This window comes from Mustela lutreola, chromosome 16, assembly GCF_030435805.1.
Source record: "Mustela lutreola isolate mMusLut2 chromosome 16, mMusLut2.pri, whole genome shotgun sequence".
NCBI classification, from domain to species: domain Eukaryota; kingdom Metazoa; phylum Chordata; class Mammalia; order Carnivora; family Mustelidae; genus Mustela; species Mustela lutreola.
In genome coordinates, this window is record NC_081305.1 from 3,973,596 (window position 1) to 3,994,441 (window position 20,846).

The following is a 20,846-nucleotide window of genomic DNA, read 5'->3' on the forward strand; positions in this document are numbered from 1 at the left end:
TAAACAGCTGATGTAAAGCGGAAACTCCAGTTCTTTAAAAATGAGAACCCCCCGCAAAAAACCTGTAGGAAAGCCCACTATGCTTATCTTGAAAGCTCGAAAGAAACGATCCCTGCCTTCTCCAAAGTCCTCAAAGGCAGCAGACGGTGCCACTGCATTTCAAGATGACGGTCTACGAGAACCCAACCTCTGTCACCAGGCTTGGAAACCATGTCACTGCTACTGCTGCTCAAACAGCCATCTGCTGGGTTGCAGCCCCGAGCCAACTGCCCATCTGGGTTACGCAGCATTGTCCCCCATTCTCTGCTGGACAGCACCGCAGGGCGGCTGCCACCTTAACAACACGGGACGCCAGCGACCTGTCACGGCTCCCACCACCGAGCAGGCCAGTGTCTGTGCAGCTGCTGCCTCCTGGTCGTGACGCTCCTTTCCACAGACACCGACGGGCTCGACAACATTCCTTAGCACAGGAAAACCACCAACGATTGTGAGAAGCCAGTCCATGGGAAGAAGCCTCTCAACCTTAACAATATTGGGGTCTAAACCATGCAAATGACAAACTGCCTTCAGGGTGGCAAGAGTGACAGCACGAAGGAGGAGATGCGAGACATTGTCCGGAGTCCACAAGGCACAAGAGAATCTGAATAGTGACCAGCACTGCACCCTGGTCTGCAGACACGTCATGGTAATCAGAAATAAAAGATCTGGCTTGAGCTAAAAATGGGCGGCTCTCCTCTTCCCAAGGTCAAAGCCATCCTGCTCCCCCAAAGCACACATGGAATCTACCTGCTCTTCCCCACCTGACCCCGGACTCCGGTTAAACCACCACCTCTTTGTTCATGACTGAGAACAGACCACGGGTTCCATGCCTTCTGTAGGGTCCTCTACTAGCAACACTTTTCCTGGAATAGGAAGAGGGTAAGCTATCCAAAGTTGGCAGAAGTTCTGCAAAACACGTTTGTGGAGGGCTGGACAAGGCAGGAGACAAAAAAGGCTTTCGGGCTCAGCGAAGTTTGGCAATGGTGGAGTGATGGCAGGTTAACAGTTAACGTGGGACTTCTCAGAGCCTTTAATTCACTGAAGTATTGTGGAGTTCCAAGAAGAGTGTACAGTTTGTTTTTGGTTTGATTGTTTGCATGCCTGGCAGAACCTCTCAACAGTTTGTAAGCCTCTAGGGACTTCCACGTGCACAGAGCTAGCTAAGTCAGCAGACCGCTCACCCCACTAACGACACAGGGGACGGGTTTAGGTACTGAAGATTTCAGTGCCAAAGCCCCTCAAAATCACAGTAATCCTTCAAGGGGAAGGAAAGCAAGTACAGTAAAGAGATCATTTTTTTTTTAAGTAACTACGTTAACGGAGTTTCAGAGTCTAGTACCAAGGTTAACAATAAATCTCGAGATATTCTCATCTCTGCAGTGAGATCCTTGCCAAGGCTGGATCGGGAACGCCTCCCTCAGCAAGTGCACTTCTCCTCCCCCATCCTCGTGCCCACAGGAGCTGGGGTGGGAGTCCCCGTCCCCAGCTCTCCTCCGAGGGCACACCCTGGTAGTGAGACCTGCGGGAGTTAGCACGGAGCGGTCACACGTCCCAGGAGGTGCTCAACGCACATTAACAGCTTATATGGACTGAAGGAGCCGAGCCCTGGGCGGCAGTGATTGTGACCCACCGCGCAATGAATGAGGGAACAGCTAAGACTTGTTACAGAATTTGCCCAGCAGCACAAAACGACCTCGCAGTGGACGGCTGAGTTTTGGGGGTGGGGAGGGTACCTGACATCCTCCTCCAGGAGAAAGGTGTGCTCGGCTCACTCACGGAGGGGCTGTCGAGGGCTTCTTGGAGCTAAGCCAGAGAAAACAACAGCAAATTCTAGGATGGACACTTTTTCTTTCCTGAGAAATGAACAGATTTGGGGGGCTCAGTAATGTAAGTTAAGAAGTGGGTTCTGGGGGGAAAAAGTGCACAAATTACAGAAAAATGTAAGAGTTTCATGCCTTTTTTTTTTTTTTTTTCCAGTTTCTTGATTACCTAGACCCTTTTAGAATTAAGGAAGATTACCCATCAGGGGGACAGGACAACTCAGAAACAAGAGTCACCAGCTCAGGAAATCCTGGCAGGAACATCTCTCCGGTGAGAAGTCCCAGGTCCTGCCCTGTCAGGGTCTCCGAGTCCCCACTCATTAACAAGAACGCACTTGACATTGCCCGCGACCTGGTTATAGCTTCGGAGCACCCCCTGTACCCCTACTGCTGGTAGTTTTAGGATGGATAATCCTGAGGCAGGGCCCAGGAATCCATCTAACAGTTCAGCCAAGCTGAGGGAGGCGTGGACTGGGGGTTCTGAACTGGCCCCACCAGGGCCCCCAGTGCCATGGGCCAAGATTTCACGTCACCCCTGCCCCAGGTACCCTTGGGGGGGATGGGGAGGAGGCCCCCTCGGGGAGGTGAGGGAAGAACGCCTACGCAGATATGAGGGGCTAGTTCATGCCTGGGCCCAGGGTTAAGCAGTCAAGCAAGATAATATGTAAAATTATATAGAATATTTAATCGGTTACTGTGATACCATAGAAATACCAAGAATCATAAAAATAAAAATAAAAAAAACAAGAAAGAAAAGCTGCTAAGAAGTACATCATGGTTCCAGGACGCTACGAAGTCCTGCTGGCCTGGACGCTGCGGCGGGGCTGGTGGGGGTGGGGGTGGGGTCACTGGCCCCGGTCCTGGTACCTCTTGCCCTTCCCCTTCTTCTTCTTGTCCTCCAGCCGCGGCTTGAGGGCACACACGCAGGCCGACACGCCGGCGATGGCCTTGGGCAGGTCGGGGCCCTTGCCCCACGTGTCCTTCTCGCGGTCGTACACCTGCACGGTCTTGGAGAAGGCGGTGCTCTCCCAGCTGTAGCCGCCCAGGATGTAGATGCGGCCCTGCCACACCGCCACCCCCGACTCGCTGTTGGCCTGCAGCAGGGGCGCCACGCGGGTCCACTGGTTGCACTGCGGGCTGTAGGCCTCGACGCCCAGCACGTCGAAGCGCTCCATGGACTCCACGCTGTCGTCGCTGCCGCCGATGGAGTAGATGGTGTCGCCGAGGCTGCACATGCTGTGCCAGCCGCGCGCCGTGGTCATGGGCCGCCGCTCCTCCCACACGTCCGTGCGGTGGTCGTAACACAGCAGGTTCTTGCGGTACGGGCCGATCTGGTAGTCGTGGCCCCCGGAGATGTACACGAAGTCCTTGTAGATGGTGCCCGCGTGGCCGTAGGTGAACCTGTGGAGGGACGGGGCAGGGGGCGGGCAGAGACAGAGGGGGCTCAGCGCTGGGCCCGGGCTGGGCCTCCCGGCACCGGGCCTGCACTCTTCTGTTCTGCTAAAGTGGGACGACCCGCTCTCTGGGGAAGAGGGGGGGCGGTGGGGACTTGAGGGGACCACACAGGGGGCAGGCAGCCTGTGCCCGCCTCACAGACGACAGCTGTCACTAGGTAAGGTGGGGCCCAGCCGGGTGGGGAAACAGGCTCCCCAGGCCGTGGGGCTCTGCCTCATGCTCCGCTTCCCCGGGGGCAGGGGCGGGGAGAAAGACGAGGCTGCTCCTTCCAAAAAACCACGAGGCTGTGCCATCGAGGCACACACAGGCCCCTGCTCAAACAAGAACCAAAGTATAATTCAACTCTGACATTCTGGAGACGGGAGGGGCTCGCGGTAAGGGCGGCACGGACTGCGGAGCACAAGAGATGCTCTGTGTGACACGTGTTGCCACACTTCTGTCCCGAGCCACAGAACATACAGCACAGACCGGACCGTGAGCCCTCACTCGGGGCAGCCCCCCAGGTAATGTGGCCCCTCGGGGCTGTAGCAAATGCAGCTCGCCACTTCAGGATGCCACCACGGGGGGGGGGGGGGGGAGTAGGTTCCAAGGGGAAGGTCGATGGGAACATCTGTACCTTCTGCTCAATGTTCAGTTTTCTCGAAAAAATGCAGTTCAGGTAATAACCAAAAAGTAAAGAACAAAACCCAAGTGCAAACACAGGGGACAGGAGCAGGGGAGGGGACGGAGGAGCGCGGCTGTGTGGCGGCTCGGGGCTGCGGGAGGGGAGCAGCCCCAGGCAGCTCTCGGTAGGGCTGCGGGTTCACCGAGGTGCCGTTACACACACACACCAACGAGCACGGCATCGCGGGCCACATTTCCTCCAACCTCGTACGGCTCAGGCCCGTTTAGAAAGAAAAAACCCAAGTGGTTGTGGCGTTTAGGTACATAGTGACACCGGCCGGCCCAGACGGCAGCAGACGCTCTTAACCACTACCGTGAAGCCTCACTTCACCTGTGAAATCGGGTGACAAAAAACAGTACCTAAACCCAGGGAGGCCACAGGTTTTGGTCTGCCTCCAACACGGTCGGTGTTCACACGCCTAACCTTCCCCGCTCGCTGCCACCTTGGTTTGCATGACAAAGTACGTGGGCGCTCGCGTGCCCTGCTAGCTCCCGGGGACCCGTGCAAGGTGGCTGCCCCGGACCCACAGCAAGTCTGTTCGCAGAGCGAGCTGCAGGTTCAGTTACTACCAGCGGCAAGCATGCTCTGCTGGATCCATGATGAGGTCCAGCGCTGCTCCGTGCACACCTCGGCGGGGCGACGGAGAAGGACCCCAAGCCCCAGGGCACTCCCCGATGCTGGTGCCATGTGTAGGGGCTTCTCGCCCTGACAGCCCTGTGGGGCAGGTGTGAACACACCCGCTGTACAGATGAAGCAGGAGGGACCCAGGGGAGGACACTGACTCGTGTCACACATCTGTCACCTCTCAGAACCCAAGCCTACACTCAGGGACGTTCCTCGGAAAGCCCTCAATGTCTGAACTTGATACCCTCTCCCTGAAACTCCGGAAGCGAACAGACTCGGACATGGAGGGAGAGCCACCTGATCGGCATAGCTGACCCCCGCACCCGGATGGTCAGAGACCAGAGCCCTGACCGGTCACCGACATGCCCTCTGTCCCCACGTTCTGCTCACGGTTATTTACAAGCCCGGAGATTTTTTTCTGGAATAAAGATCAAAATATCTAGAAAACGAGGTGGACCAAGTCATCCCTATTGGAGGAGACCACCACAGAGCCCCCCATCACCTGGGCAAGCCAGCCACATAGGACCAGGAGTCGGTCTTGGGGCTGTACGTCTCCACTGAAGAAAGAGCTCCATTCTCGTTCCGGCCACCGACAGCCACCAGCATGTCTTCGATGGAGGCCAGGTAGAAATCCACGCGGCGCTGGTTCATGGAAGCCACCTGCGGAGGGGGACACCTGTACCTTCCCTTGCCCAGACCCGGACGACATCAACAGTGAGCATTCCCAGAAGTTCTATGGAACACACAGCCCAGGAGGGTCAAGCGGTGGCCAAGTGTGTTTCGGAGAAGGAAGATGGATGAACTTGAAGCATGGGGAGGCTTTTGAGAGGTACTTCTCATAGCTCCCAGGAACCCCCGGGCACTGCAAGTCCCCAAGGAGGGAATGGAGAACACGGTTTCCCTAACTCGTCTGGCCACATGGCTGACCTCGTGGACTTGAGTTCCACAGAACACCCAGTTTCATCTTTCCTTTTACTCTTCCCCACATCAGATACTTTTCAAATTAATGCTGAGTGCCAGCGTGTTAACAGCAATCAATGGGAAACTATAAAGCAGAAGACCAGATTTTTTTTTTTTTTTTTTTTAAATAACGTAGGCACAACACAGAAATGAACACAGTCCCGGAGGACTTCAGGTTGTCCCCGCTACAAAGCTGCTAAGCACAGGCTCCAGAGCTGGGAGCCACTTTCTAGTTTGGGGGGGGGGGGGTGGGTTTCAGATTTTTATTTTTTGAGAATAAAACAGAAAGGTCATCGGAGTCCATTCTGAGTTTTGTGCCCAGAAAATAAAAACAAAAAAACCCACCAAGTTAAATAAAAACACTGAAGTGTGGGTAGAAAGACTGACTTTCTAGGGTGGTGGCCTGTGGCAATGTTTGGGAGAGAAGGGCCCACCTCCCCTGTGCCAGGCGCTTGCCAACCGCCCTGAGCGCCAAGCAGCCTCGGACCTTAGAAGGACATGCCCTCCCACCCCGTCTCCAGAGGCAGAAGCAGAAATCCGCAGGGCAAGGACCAGTCTGAAATCCACAGCTCTGACTTAGCAAGCCGGGGTTGAACTCAATTCTGTGGCCAACAGCCACACACCCCAGAACGTGCAACACCTGCTGGCAGGCGGGAGCCTTGGTGACCACCCTCAAGGAGCTCCAAACCCTTCCCAAGGAGGGGAGCTCCAGGGAGACTCTCAGACAAGGGAACGAGGTCTGAACTCCGGGTCAAACCTCTAGACCGGCATTGCCCAGCACGGCGGCCGCTAGCCTCATGTGGCTGTTTCCACTTGGACATAAATCAGTTAAAAGGAAATAAACAGAGAACTCGGTGTTTCAGTCCCACTGGCCACATTCTGAGCACTCAATCGCCACATGTGGCTGGGCACTAGGTTATCGGCGGGCGTGGGCTGGGAGCACTTCTGCAGCCCCAGAACATTCTATCAAGCAAGCTCCGCTCCAGATGGTGACCGAGCCTGCAGACAGCAGCCGAGCGGCGCGCGGGAGCCCCGTGTGGGGTGCGGGCACGGGGAAGCACGGGAACCACGGGTGCTTGTCCCTTGATCATCAGGCCCAAACAGGATGGTGGCCCAGGCCTGGGGCGGTGGTAAGGGGAGGGGAAAGGGCGGGGGAGGGCAGTCAAAGCTAGGTTAAGCGACCGAAAGTCGTCAAGAGTAAAGAAGTAATCCGGCTTTAATCTCACCTTGATCCACTGTTTACAGCGGGGGTCATACCTATAAAGAAGATTGGACGCCGCATCCCCTCCATTGTCCCGGGAGAAGCTGCCGCCGGCGATGAAGATGAACCCCCCCAGCACGGCGACGCAGTGGTGGCTCCGCCGGGCCGGCAGGGGTGTCTCCTTGACCCACTGCTCGCTGGCAGCATCCAGGTAGCAGGTGTCGTCGCTGAGCTCCAGGCAGCGCTCGGACACCTCGCCGCCCACGAACAGCAGCCGCTCCTGGTTGGTGCGCAGCGCCGTGCGCTTGGTCTGCAGCACGGGCTGGGCCGCCAGGCTGTTGTGGTAGCGCACCGCCTCCTCGATGAAGCCCTCGCAGTTGGCCTCCCGCGGCAGCAGCGAGCATACGGCCGGCTTGACGCGATGCAGCAGGTCGTTCTTGGGGATGAGCGGGAAGTGGATGTTCTCCAGCACCTGGAAGGCGTGGGCCTCGCGCTCGGGCCGCTGCGTGAGCCACTGCAGGGCGGCCCGCAGCAGGTCGTGCTCGCACTCGCGCTGCACCTCGCTGCTGCCCAGGTAGGCGCACAGCTTCTGCACGGACACGTTCTGCAGGAAGTCGGGTGTGAAGGACAGCGTGCCGAAGCGGCGCAGGATGAAGCCGTCGACGAAGGCGTCCAGCCGCCTGAGGCTGTAGATGGAGGCCAGCTCCTGCAGGTACAGGTAGTTCTCCTCGCTGACCTCCTGCTCCAGGTACTCGCAGCAGAAGTCCACCACCGTCCAGATCTGCAGCAGGTGCGCCGTCTCCAGGATGTAGTCAATGTTGCCGCCGTCCAGCGCTAGTTCCCCGCCGTACAGGAAGTCCACCACGGCCTTGAGCCCGATGTACGAGGCGCCAACGAGCTCCACCTCCTTCTGGAAGGCCTCGCGCATGCCGATGGTGAACATGGAATTGAAGTAGTCGCTGCACACGGCCAGTAGGTTGCGGTGGGCTGGCACGCGCTGCTCGTCCGCCACCAGGACGATGTCGCAGAAGAGCCCGCGGAGACGCTGCTCGTTGAGCCGCTGCAGCACCGTACTCGGGTGCTCGGCCCAGCGGTACACCTGCGGAGGAGAGCACAGCTCAGGGGGTCTGCTCACCGCGGGGTGGGGGTGGGGGGAGCATGCCAACCCTTCCCCCGCCACGCCCCTGCTCCCAGCCGCGAGGTCCCGGGGTCCGTGTGGTGCTCCACAACCAGCACTTACGTACAGCACAGGGAAAGAGAAAAGAACGGCAGGTCAGAGAGCCTGCAGGGAATGAGGGTGTGTGTGTGTGTGTGTGTGTGTGTGTGTGTTGCAGCTTTCCTTCTTTCTTTTCAAAGGCAGTCCTAACAGGGCGGCTAGCTCGCTCAGTCCGAGAAGCAGGAGACTCTTGATCTCAGGGTTGGGAGTTCAAGTCCCAGGTTGGGTGTAGAGAATACTTAAAAATAAAATCTTTTTTAAAAAAATGTGGTATATCAGGGCCCCTGGGTGGCTCAGTAGGTTACAGCCTCTGCTTTCGGCTCAGGTCATGATCCCAGAGTCCTGGGATCGAGCCCCGCATCGGGCTCTCTGCTCAGCAGGGAGCCTGCTTCCCCCACCCCCCTGCCTGCCTCTCTGCCTACCTGTGATCTGTCAGATAAATAAATAAATAAATAAATAAATAAAATCTTTTAAAAAACATGTGGTATATCAGGTGCAGTTCCTGAGAACTGACTAGCATTCCCTTCCTCTCTACTTTCTCTCATTAGATACACAATTCTGAAAGTCTTACCTTCTCTGTCTCTCATCCTTCCTCTCTTCTTTCTAAATAGAATTCCTGGAACGTTTCTTTCTTCTCTCTCTGCCCCCTTTCTTTCTTACTGTGGGTCCTGAACAAACAGGTGTCAAACCTGCTGTCCTTTAAGGAGGACACGTAACGGAACAGCACCGGGTATTACGTAAGACTGATAAATCATAGACCTGTGCCTCTGCAACCGAGGATACATGTTAATTTAAAAAAGGAAGAAGAGAAAAACCTGCTGTCCTATCAGAAAGGTGAAGTGGCTCCGGGCAGCCTAGTCTACACTCAGACAGAATCTGGGTTTGAATCCCAGCTCTGCTACTCACTAGCTTGTGGTCTCGGGAAACCACAGTAGCTTCTCAGTCCCCACTTCCCAGTGTCACGAGTGAGAAGAGGGCACTTCGCAGTCAGGAAGGGGAGCTCAGGAAACACTGTGGCACGGAGCTGCTTCCAGGACAGCTGGAGTGCCCACCAAAGCCTCACACCCAGACGAAGACTGCTCTCTATTAAAAAGTGCTCAGCACCCAGCCATGCTTCAGGGACAACCCCCCCACCGCCCGCCTCCACTTCTACTGATGATCCAGGGATGTGTCTGGTCCCAGAGACTCTGCAATGCTTCCAGAATAAGGAGCTCTGGGGCTCCTCCTTTCAGAAACATGGCTTCACTAGTCGTCACCGAGACTAAAAGAGAGAAATCGTGAATATGCAGGAGCATGGTCTTCTCCCAGGGCAGGGCTTAGATGTGTCCCACGCTGTGCCCTCGCTCATTCAAGGGTCATGATGACCCTTTAGGGAAGGGCTGTTACAATGCCCATTTCCCAGATGAGGAAAACTGAGGCTCAGAGAGATGAGGAAACTTGCCCAAAGCCCCACAGTGACTGAGTGGCACAGCTGGGATTTAAAACTAGGTCTGATTCAAGAGCCCAAACTTTTCACCATCACACAATGGCAGAATTAACAAAATAATTAATATGAACAATTAAATGGATAAATTCTAGCAATTCCGGTTGGGAGACATGGACTGAGTGCTGTGGTCCTGCCATGTGCTTTGGAGGAGGCAAAGACGCATCAGACCGAGACAGCAGCTCCTCTACCCGTGGAAGCCATTGAGGCTCCGGGCATTCAGGATCTGCCTGCTGCTTGCTTTGTTGACCTTGGAACGACCACAAAATTCTGCACAGGGAGACCAAGGCCATCCAAACACATCCGCGAGGTCACCGGCCTGTTTGAGGGTGCCTGAGGCAAGGGCTGGCTGGGCTTTAAGCCTGCAAGGGGAAGTGGGTGCAGGCGAGGGAAGATGGGCTGAGGGCTCCCCGAGTTCCTGCAGGTCCCCTATCAAGCCATGCCCTATGGCGTGGGTCTCATCTCTTCTCTGCCTCCTGCCTCCCACGCATCTGTGACAGCAGTACTTTCCTTCCCTCCGGTCCCTGCCTGGTCCGGCCACTTCCCACACCAACCACCCCACCTAGACCACAGGCGCGGGCCATGTTCTCACACTCCACTGAGGACACCAGACCCATATTGTCCAAAGCTTCTTGCCCTTCCAAGCGCCGAGAGCCAGGCTCTATGGCTGTTACATTACAGGACAGTTTCTCTGAGGTCCCACACACGGTCTCTCGGTCTATTCTGGTCACTGGCAGAGAGAGTGCAACAGGCTGGGCTGGTTTAGGCTTCTTCTTCTTCTTTTTTTAAGGTTTTATTTATTTGACAGACAGAGATCACAAGTAGGCAGAGAGGCAGGCAGAGAGAGAGGACAGGAAGCAGGCTCCCTGCCAAGCAGAGAACCCAATGTGGGGTTTGATCCCAGGACCCTGGGATCATAACCTGAGCCGAAGGTACAGTCTTAACCCACTGAGCCACCCAGGCGCCCTTGGTTTGGGCTTCTAATGAAGCAGAAAGGGCCTGGGATCCTGGCTTGGGGGCCCCTCTTGGGCGTGCAACCGAAGAAGGAAGGATAAAAGCACTATGGCAGCACAGGCTAACTCGTGACGGCAAAGGCTCCAAATCCCGAGAAGCGAGGAGCATCGAGTGGGCGGGCTGCCCAGTCTCTAAGCTGGTGGGGACACAGAACCACCACACTTAAATGGGTGTACACAGGACCCCCATCTGCAGTGTGAAAAGAGAAACAGCCCCCCAAGGGGCGGGGGGGTGGGGACAACCCCAGATGACAGCTGCCGAGGGGACCATCTGCTCCCAGGAGCAGGGCAGCCCCTCTCTCTAAAACTGGGTCTCCATGCTAAGTAGGCACACTCCACCCTTCACCTGGGTCTCAACTACAACCCCCGTTTCTGGTCATTTTCATGCAGCTGCAGAGATGAAAACTTTTGAGGGGAAAAAAAACAGACAAACATGACTTCCCAATTTTAAAGGGACATTAGTAACAGTCTCGCAGCGTTTTCTGTAATTTGGAAGGCCCAACCCCTACATTCGTTGATGGTATTTAATCCTGTTCATTCATTTATTTCCCATTTTAGTGCCTTCATCAATGGCGGGTGAAGGAACACAGCCACTCAGTAGCAAACCCAGACAGAATGCTAGAAAGGGGTATTTCATATTAAAAAAAAAAAAAAAAAATCACCATTAAAATGGATGAAGACATTTCAGAGCAGAAAAATGAACAGTGGCCGTCACAGAAGGGAAGACGTTAGTGCCCTGGGAAGGAACCACCTCCCTGTCCACCACAGCAAGCCTCGGAAGCGGACTAACCAGTGAAAGGAGCCAGGTACACGGGCGTACCCACCCCCCTGGGTCCCATTTACATGAAGTTCCAGGGCAGACAAAACTCCAGTCCTGGAAGCTGGAGACCGGGACAGGTGCTGGCTACACTGATGTGTTAACGTCTGGAAAACTGAAGATACACTTACCATTTGGGCTCTTTCTCTAATACAAAAAGTTAGAAGCTTAAATACCATCTAACCAAGGGATAGGTTCAGACAGAAACAAACTCAGGATGTGGCTTTAAGGGACAAAGACTTCTAGCACTATCACACTGAGAAAGCTACCCTGTCTCGGTGGCCAGGGTCCGAAACAAAGCCTCTTTGAAACAGTCTCCAGACAGCTCTGGGTTTTCACAGCGGATAAAGCCGGGCTTGGCAAGAGCCTTCCCGGGAACTCGCACGGAAACAGGAGCCCACTTCTCTGGAGAACCAACTTCTCCTGAAAATTACACTCCGGTTTCCTATCATGCACAGCTGCACAATCTCTGCCCCTTTTTTCCCCTCAAGTCTAAAGGCTGCTCACAACTCTCTTTGTAAAGTGCTGTTCCTTAATCTTTTTTCCAGTCTTGTAAGCTTATTTTTCCTAACAGTTCCTGTGCAATTTAAAGACCACATATATTCTGCATATCTGCGCATGAACCGTATGCATAGCTGTGCTCTAATCACACACACACAAAAGAGTAGGATCCTTTCTGCACCTCCAAGGACCAATTTTGGCCCCTTGGGAGCAATAGCGGCTGCATTGAAAATGCATGATCTGGGGGCACCTGGGGGGGGCTCAGCTGGTTAAGCAACTGCCTTTGGCTCAGGTCATGATTCCAGGGTTCTGGAATCGAGCCCCACATCGGACTCCCTGCTCAGTGGGGAGCTTGTTTCTCCCTCTCCCCTGCTTGTACGCACTCTCTCACTGTCAAATAAATAAAATCTCTTTAAAAAAAAAGGAAAAGGCATGATCTAAGGTAACCATAGCATTTATTAATCTCCAAGAGAGCCATTTTAAAAGAAAAGAGGGTGTTGTTAATATTTAGAGAGGGACAGATGTAAACAGAGATTGCCTTGCAAATCGATCCCCCAATCCTTATGTCTAGTACTTTGGGGGACAGGGGTTGCTCCCAGCCATGTGAAGAGTCTACTGATGGTATAGATTCCCAGTCCTACTCTCACATTTTAATTTAGCCAGTTAGGGATGGAGTGGGGCATATGCATTTCTAATTCCATACTTTTCCCCTCACCATCTCCTGGGGTGATCCTGATGTGGCCAGTACAGCACAGTTTGGTAGCCTGGCCCTGGGGAACACACCCTCACTTGCTCGTAGGGTCCCAGCAAGTCACGACTGGGGGAAAATTCTGGGCCCTTAACAGCCAGGCAGGCAACATGTTGCCCCCACTATGAGGTGGGTGACTGGCTTGTCAATGGATGTGTCCTTGGGAGTTTCCTGAGCCCCATGTGGGGACAGACATGCCGTGGCTTTTCTTTCGTCCCAGCCACGTCTTCAGGTTGAGGCAAAGAACTAATGGGTCAAGGTCTAGTTCTAATGTCCCCCCTCCACCTCCTACTCCTCTGAGTTTAGGGCACGTTCTCCATTCCGTGCTCCTGCTACCTCCCCGATTCGTCATTAAGGAGATTACCACCACCCCCGCGAAGGGACAGAAAATCAGTCTGTCAGGCACGAACTCATCAGAAAAACGCCATACTGCTAAGGCGACCTGCGCACGCGGCGAGCCCCCACTCACAGACCTTGGAGGACTCGCTGATCTTGTAGGGCCGTGACACTCGCGTCTGCCGGCTTCCCTCCATCATAGAAGAGACCGCAGCCCTGGAACGAGAACAGGATCTCTGAGCATCGGAGACCAAACCCGAGGCCATTCAGGAATCACAGCTCTGCTGGGAGCTCAGCCACAGCCAGGGTGCGGCCACAGGAGCAAAGAGGGAGAGAAGACCGTATACTGACTGTCAAGAGCTCTCGGACACAGAGTTGGAAAAAATCAGGTTAGAATGAGAATCAGATGGAGCATCTAACCTTGTTCATTTATAAAATAAAACCTGACGTCGCGTCTTTTAGGCCTTGTCCCACAAATATCTGCGGGATCCGGAGGAGGCCTTCTTCTTCTTGGAAGCCTTGGGCTGGATCTAAATTATAATGACAATAGTTACCATTTCAAAGCCTGGACTGGGACCCAGGAATATGGCTAAGGGATGTATGTGTGTGATCTCATTTGAGCCCAACTACTCCACCAGGCTAAGGTCACATCCCGTTCACAGGTGAGGACACTGGGCTCCAGGTCACAAAGCTGGTAAACGGCAGGGAATCCAACCTAAGCCCGTCCAGCTTCAAAGTGGGCAGACGTGCGCCCTTTACCCACAAGCTCTGCTCACTGTGGCCCAGGGCTCGGGAGTCTCTTACTTTTAAAATATCACAGCAAAGGCCAGGCTGTGATGCAGTGATGACAACCACAAAAGAAATACAGTCACATTCTAGACACAGGGGTTTTCCTACAAGTGCACTCCTAGGTCTTCACTGATTTAATGCCCCCCAAACCCTCAGGAGGCCAGAACTATTATTCTGTTTATGGAGGAGAAAGCTGATCGTGATATGGTCACTTGCCCAGCGTCACACAGGAAGGAGCTGCGCGGTGGGACTACAACCAGGGAGGCATCCTTGCTCTCAACCCCCAAGCTACCCTGCCTGTCCATTAAAAAAAAAAAAAAAAAGTGGGGTTCGTGGGTGGCTCAGCGTGTTAAAGTCTCTGCCTTTAGCTCAGGTCATGGTCCCAGGGTCCTGGGATTGGCATTGGGCCCTCTGCTCGGCGGGGAGCCTGCTTCCTTCCCCCTCTCTCTCTGCCTGCCTATGATTTCTCTGCCATATAAATAAAATCTTTAAAAAAAAAAAAAAAAAAAAAAAGCATGCCCACAGGCAGTACGTCCTGCCTAGAACGTCCAGTATAAAACTGAATGGTTACATCTACCTCTCTAGACCTCATAATCATCTCTATGGGATGGGCTGGAGTATCAGGCAACATGGAAGTTTCTTCCCGCTTCGAAATGCCAACTAATTCACTAATAATAGCACAGAGCCAGGCTTTGGGGGACCACGGGGGGGGGGGAGGGGGTTAGGAGCACAGAGGAAGGACTATGCCAGCTACATGTTACAGACTGGGTTTAAGGAGGAATATTTCCCCCTGTTCTCTGAGTTACGAAGAGTCCATTTGTTACCTACTGAACAAACAGCCTTGGCTAATAAAACAATGTCACAAGAAGCAAGCACTGTGTCAAGATAATGGGGGTCACACCGAGGTGGGGGTGGGGGCTCCAGCATTTCCAAGGGAGTAACCTGGGGCACAGCGCATCCTGTCCAGCTCCCTGGGGAAAGGAAAGGACAACCAGCTTTTTCTTGACAAACTTGCAACTTTGTGACAAAGGCCAGCTGTAGCACCCGGTCCCTTCTGACCTAACGGCCTGGGGGCTGCCAGGGGGGTCCAGGAGGGAAGGGCAGGAAGCCAATATTCACGCAGTGCCTGCGGGCCGTACTACCTTCACTCTCTGAGACAGGTGCGCGATCACCGCCGACGCCCAGGCTCAGGTGCTAGAGAGGCCCGCCCAAGGTCACACCCCAGAAAGCAGCAGGTCCCTCTCTCCCCACCACCCCTGCAGCCAGCCAGGGCTCAGGTTCCCTCTCTGCGATGAAAGCTTTCGTTTCTAGGCCAAGATTTCTTGAGAGAGTTTCCCCTGCTGGAGGCTCCCTTTTGTCTCGGGGCAAGCGGTTTGGGGCCAACGCGCGCAGGAGCGCTGGGTGTCAGCCGCCTCCCGTGCTTCCCGGCGGAGGCAGACGAAGGGGTCAAGGCCATCCACAGAGGCAGGGGCGATGCCCGGTTCCGCGTTAACAGGTCTCTGAGTAAACACGGGAACAGAGGCGACATCCGGACGGAGGGTCCCCGGGGAGCCTGCTCTGCGCGCCGCTTCCCGGCTTCTGGCCTGAACCTGCCGACCCCGGCGATCGGGAAACGGACTCGGACGCCGCAGCGACTCACCAGCCCCGGGTCTCGCGCCGCCGCGGCCGCTCGCCCGCACCCGCGCCCGCACCCGCGCCCGCACCCCCGGGCCGAACTGTCGGCACAACGGCCGCCGGGCCGGCTCGAGCCGGCGGCGAGGCGGCGGAGGGAGGCGGAGTCGGATCGCGGCCCGGCCGGCGCCCGCGGCGGCCCGCGGGGACACTCACCTGGGCCGCGCGGGCCGGGCCGCGCAGGCCGCACCTGTCTCACCTGCGGTTCCCCCTCCCGCCGCGTCCCCCCAGCACCCGGGGACGCCGGGAGGGAGAGGGGGCGGCGCGGCCGGGGCTCCCCGCTCGCCAGGGTGGGCGCCCCCCGCCCGGGCCCCCGACCCCGACCCCCCGACGCGCGCGCGGAGGCCCACCTGGAGGGCGCGCTACGGAAGCGGCGCGGGGACCCCTGGCGGCGGCGGGACCGGGCGGGCGCGGCGGCGGGGCCGGGTCGCGGGAGTCCTGGGGCCGGCCGGCTGCGCAGCCATGGCTCCGCCAGGAAGTGCGAGGCCGAGGGCGGAGGCGGCGCGCGCGGCCAATGGCGGCGGCCGCGAGGAGGTAGGCTCTGGCGGCGGCGAGGCGGGGCCTGCGCCCAGGAAGGGGGGGGGCGGCGGCGCGCAGGGGGAGGGGGCGGCGCGCGGGGCCGAAAGGGAGGGGGGCGCGCGGGGCCCGGGCGAGGGGCGGTGCGTGGGCGCGGGCGGGAGGGGTCAGCGCGCGCGGTCGGTGGTGGGGGCGCCCGCGGTCGGCCGCAGGCCCCGGTCTCCGCCCTCGCTCCTGCTCGCACCTGGGAACGCCCGCTGGGGTCCGCCACGGTCCGCGGCGCAGCCCTAGGGGTCATCGCGGCGGCCTCCTGGCTCCCGCACTTGCTCCCAGGCTGAGCTCATCAGTTCGCTGCGCTCACCCCAAGCGGAGGCCCCCGCTGGCCCCTCGAGGTGAGGACACCTTCCCTCCCCACCCCCCAACTCCTGCTCTGATCACTCCTAGCTTTGCACTGCACGCAGCTCTCTGCACCGTGGAATATCACAAGCCACTTACTGATTCCCTTGGTGTATTTTCTCTCTTCCCCACTAGAAACCTTCCAGGAAAGAGTTCACTGTCGCTCTTATTCCTGGCCGGGCCCCCAGGACTGGCACACAGTAGGTGTTCAGTAACCAATACATGTCTGCGGGACCAGTGAATTTAAGCATCACCCAGACATTGTCTGTACAGCTTGGAGGAATCTGGAAAGCACTAGGCTCAGTGAAAGAAGTCAGACACAAAAGGGACCCAGATTGTAGGATTTGAGTTCTATGAAGTGTCCAGAACAGGCAAGTCCATGGAGACAAAGTAGGCAGGTGGTTGCGTGGGTCTGAGGAGTTGGGGGGGGTGTGGGGGTGACGGTTAAAGTATAAGGGATTTCTTCTTGGGTGATGCAGATGTCCGAAAATTCCATGCTGTTGGTGGTTGTAGAACTTGAATATACCAAACCCCCTTAAGCTGTACAATTTAAAAGGGCAAACTTACGGTATGTGAATTCTATCTCAATAAAGCTGTTACAAAAACAAACTAAATGCCCTCTCTCTCCTTGTTTTTCTACTCTCTGGAAAGGATTCAGGGCTGCAAAGCTGGGCCAGGACAGAAAAGAAAACCGGGAATGGGGATTTAGCATGTCCAGGCAAATACTCAAGGCTTGTCTTTGTCCTTTCTGTGCTACACACAACACTCAACTCAGGCCCCTTCCATAGCCTAATTCCCAGCGAGGAACCGTGTGGTCCCTGAGCAGCCTGGACCTGGACTCAGGGACTCTCAGGGAGCACCTGTCCCCAGAGGCTGCCTGCCCTGGGGTGTGGGGGGTGGGGTGGTGGTGGCTCTCTGTCACCTGTGGTACAAAATAAGGCCTGCACTCAGGTGGGGTAAGCTCGCCTGGGTAAGCTCTCTCACCTTGTTGGGAGTGAGGTCACATCGGAGCCTGTTTCCTCGCCGCCTATGAAGGGGGTCCGCTGAGAGCAGAGCCAGCTAGCCCTTCCCTCCCCTGTTGAGCCCACCACCCATTCACGCCCTGCTTTTTTCTGAAAAGCATTACATTTATGGGACTTAGAAAAATTTCACTTTTGATAATTGGGATTTGTATTAAATATCCTTAATTTGTGGAGAAATGAAAGTACAGAAAGTATCTTTTAAATTCAAAGCGAATTAGGGTAAAAGGAACCCCGGAACCACCTAGAGGGTCCTCTGAATGCTAGTCCCACTCTTCTTTCAATTCTTTTCCCTTTTCTGTGGGGACAAGCACACGGTCACCCTCCAGTACTTTACTCAGGCCTCATCTTTACTATAAAGTCTTACTCGCTCATCTTTGACCCTCCCTTGACCTATCTCCACCGCAAAACAGCTAATCCCACATCTCATTCTGTGTATCTTGACCCATGAGTCTCTGCTATTACTTGAACGCATTCATTCATTCATCCATCCATTCATTCAGCAGACTTTTAGGAAACTTCTATTATGTGCCAGGCACTGTGGTACATGCCAGGGATAGAAAGAAGACATATTCAGGAATTTTAGGGAGGGAGGCAAACAAGTAAATGAGCAATTATCATATCATGGTCAGTCACTTGGGGTTATATTTGGGGGCTGTGGGTGGCAAGTACTCTTTGTAATAGCGTAGTGAAAGAGTCCCTCTCGTTATATATACATATTATATACAAAGTAAATAGAAGCATAGATATGACACAAGTAGTTACAATATCTGTATGTTTCTCCATGGAGTTACAATATCTGTATGTTTCTACGCTTGTGTATGGATATTTATCTATCTGAGAGCTTTAACTGCAGTATTTTATCTGAGACCCTATCATTTGGCATTAGCGTCTGTCCACCAGCTGTTGGATCCTTTATGAATGAGAAGGTACACAATATGATGGGACGTCTGAAATTAGGGCCAGAGACGAGCTCCAGAATCCACTCCTGATCTTGGCCTGAAAAGCATGCAGAGGTGGCTAACCTGACTTCGTCCTGTTTTCCCCAGCACTTAGCACACCACCTTTTCACCTCTTTTTTCTTTAATATTTTCCTTCACGTTATAAAAGAAGTGCATGCTTACCTTGGGAAAGACAGAAACGTCCAAAAGGAAAAATAAACCACTCACTTCTGCACCATCCAAAATAATCATTGTTAATATTGTGGCATTTTCAGATTTTTCTCTTATGTAATTTCTTTATGAAAATAACCCCACTACATACAACTTACTATGTGCTGTGCATGGCTCTAAGCTCCCTGCCCTTATAACAGGTACTGTTACTTTCCCTGTTTATGGATGGGGAAGATGAGGCTCAGAGATGTGAAATCCCTTGCCCAAGGTCACAGAACTTGTAGGGAGCAGAGCGGGGTTTGAACCCAGATAGTCGGGCCCCACATTCTGCAGGTCGAAACTAACCTTGCCCTCTGCACCATCGTGCCTCTGGGCCACGGTAAAGGTGAGGTGCACTCCTTGCACGGAAGTTGGAAACAGAGACACCCACGAAAGGGAAAAAAAGCGCCCACCCAAGGAGAACAGCTGTCAGTACTTAGGTGTAAATCAGCCCAGTATGTTCCCCAGGCATATATTCCCCACGCAGCTATGCAAATGAAGTCATATGGCACAGGCCCTTTGCTAACTGCCTTTTTTCCTCTTTTGCAAATATCATGAGTTTTTCTCATGCCAGTAAGTTCTCTCCTGCGATATGCTTCCGACAGTGGCTTCAAGCCCTCCACCTTCATCGTGTGCGGGACCCTCCCTCACCGTGGGGCATCTAGCCGCTTTCACTGTTAGAAACAACACGGGTGAACATTCTTACACACACGCCCATGTGCACGTCTCTAATGATAACACCGAGTTGCTGGGCCAGAGAAGTACGTACTAATAAGACTCTAATCTAATCAACAAAGCTGTCCTAGTGGCCACCCCCTGACATGTCTGAGATTCGTGCATCAGGTGGAACCGCGGCCAGTTACCTTGTTTGCAGAGTCGGGGCAAAATGAAAATGCAGGGCCCTTTATCAGAAAGCAGGAAAAAGCTACTCCCTTTCTTTGCCATCTCTCTTGATCTGTCCTGGTGATTTTTATTAACTGTTTTGTGCCGTGTGCCTTGCGGGGGGGCGGTGTACTTGTGGGGCACATACAGACCCCCACAGTGCCTGGGGCCATGTAATTTGGTGGGCAGGGCCCAGAGGCTTGGCTCTAAGTCTTCTTGCACCTGTGCCCAGGTCCCCACTGCATGACAGGGACGGAAACCTCTGAACCAAGCCCACCAGCACATGCTCCATTGTCCCACTCGGCCTCACTTACACAATCCAAACCCCCAAAACAGAATTATTAAGAATTTCAAGACAACCACCTCAGAGCGTTAAACCCCAAGCATGGGGCCTGAGTGTGGAGCTGTGACACCGCTGGCCAGATGGAGCAGGTGAGACTGTCACCAAAGAGGGACAGGCAAGACTCATGTCACTCATGTCACTCTTCTCCATACTTCAAAATCACATCACAGCAGAGGGTCCCTGGTAAAGAACAGGTCATCTGGATTCACAGAAGGTCGAAAAAAGGGCAGGGGAGGGGCACAGGCAAGCGAGGCCCAGGTGAATGGCGGGTAACGCACAGACCCTGTGCCCCACTCCCTCAGTGGCCTGCATCATCCCCGGGGAAGCCTTCGGGGTCCGTGCTCCTGTTCTCCCCACTTTACAGATGAGGAAGCAGAGGCCCTGAAGGACTGCGTAGCACATCCAGTACCATGCAGAGGGCAAGTGCAGGAAGCAGGACAAAGCCCCCGTGCCATTGTGGGTCCGTGCCCAGAGTTAACCAGAGCGTTAGAAGTTTTGCTGAAAGGGCTGCCAGCTGCTTTCTTTTCGGGCTCCTGAGTTGGCGCTGACCTTCTGGTTGCCAGGAGGTCACCACCCGTAAGAAGGGGAGGCAGGGAAAGGCATCAGTGAGCTGCCAGCTAGGCTCCCCAAGAGCAGCTGGGTTTGGCAGGGGCGGATGGAGAGAAGGCTCAGCTCAGGCAGCCCCGCACCCCTGCAGGGAGTTTGCAGGCTCCCCAGCCTCCTGGAGGAGGAGGGAGGGCAGAGGAGGTGGGTCTGTTCTCTCAACAGTCTGTTCTTCTCACCAAGGGTTTGTCCTTGGCCCAGCTTCCCTCCCAAAGGCTGAGTAATCTAGAAAAATCGCAGCCCGGCATCAAGGAGCAGGCCCCGGGGCCAACCAGGATCCCAAAGTCAAGCAGAATTCTTGGCCCGCTTGCTCTCGGAAGTCTGTAACTGTTCAGACCTGAGGACAAGAAGCAACAGATGCTTCTGGAGGATCAGGCCAGCAAATGGGTAGAGCCCGGCAGGAGCCCGGCCCCGGCCTCTGGGTCCTCAAATCCTCATCTCAGATTAAAGAAAAAATGCCCCCCTCCAAGGGGCACTTCCTCCTTCCCTCTCATCCCCAGCGTTTTTCTCTGCCGGCTCTCCCTGGGTCTGAGCCCTGGCCAGACCCCTGCTCCCCAGCTGCGAACTGGACCAGCTACTTAGTTTCAGCGTGCCTCAGT

At 55.0% G+C, this 20,846-nt stretch overlaps 1 protein-coding gene across 3 annotated transcripts; it reads right to left on the bottom strand.

Annotated features, from left to right (window-relative positions):
* Positions 1–412: 412 nt before the first annotated feature.
* Positions 413–15,796, bottom strand: KLHL36 (kelch like family member 36). Of its 3 annotated transcripts, none has more exons than XM_059152604.1 (6): positions 15,494–15,512; positions 13,015–13,093; positions 6,789–7,862; positions 5,105–5,262; positions 2,727–3,260; positions 413–1,892 (listed from the first exon to the last, which is right to left on the bottom strand). In XM_059152604.1, the coding sequence occupies exons 2-6, from the start codon at positions 13,075–13,077 to the stop codon at positions 1,808–1,810; spliced, it is 1,914 nt and encodes a 637-aa protein (XP_059008587.1). In that variant the 5' UTR covers positions 13,078–13,093; positions 15,494–15,512; the 3' UTR covers positions 413–1,807. The 3 variants fall into 3 exon arrangements, with proteins under 3 accessions (XP_059008587.1, XP_059008586.1, XP_059008588.1); XM_059152603.1 differs by lacking the exon at positions 15,494–15,512 and adding an exon at positions 15,688–15,796 and having other exon boundaries at positions 422–1,892; XM_059152605.1 differs by lacking the exons at positions 413–1,892; positions 15,494–15,512 and adding an exon at positions 15,688–15,794 and having other exon boundaries at positions 2,525–3,260.
* Between the last annotated feature and the right edge of the window lie 5,050 nt (positions 15,797–20,846).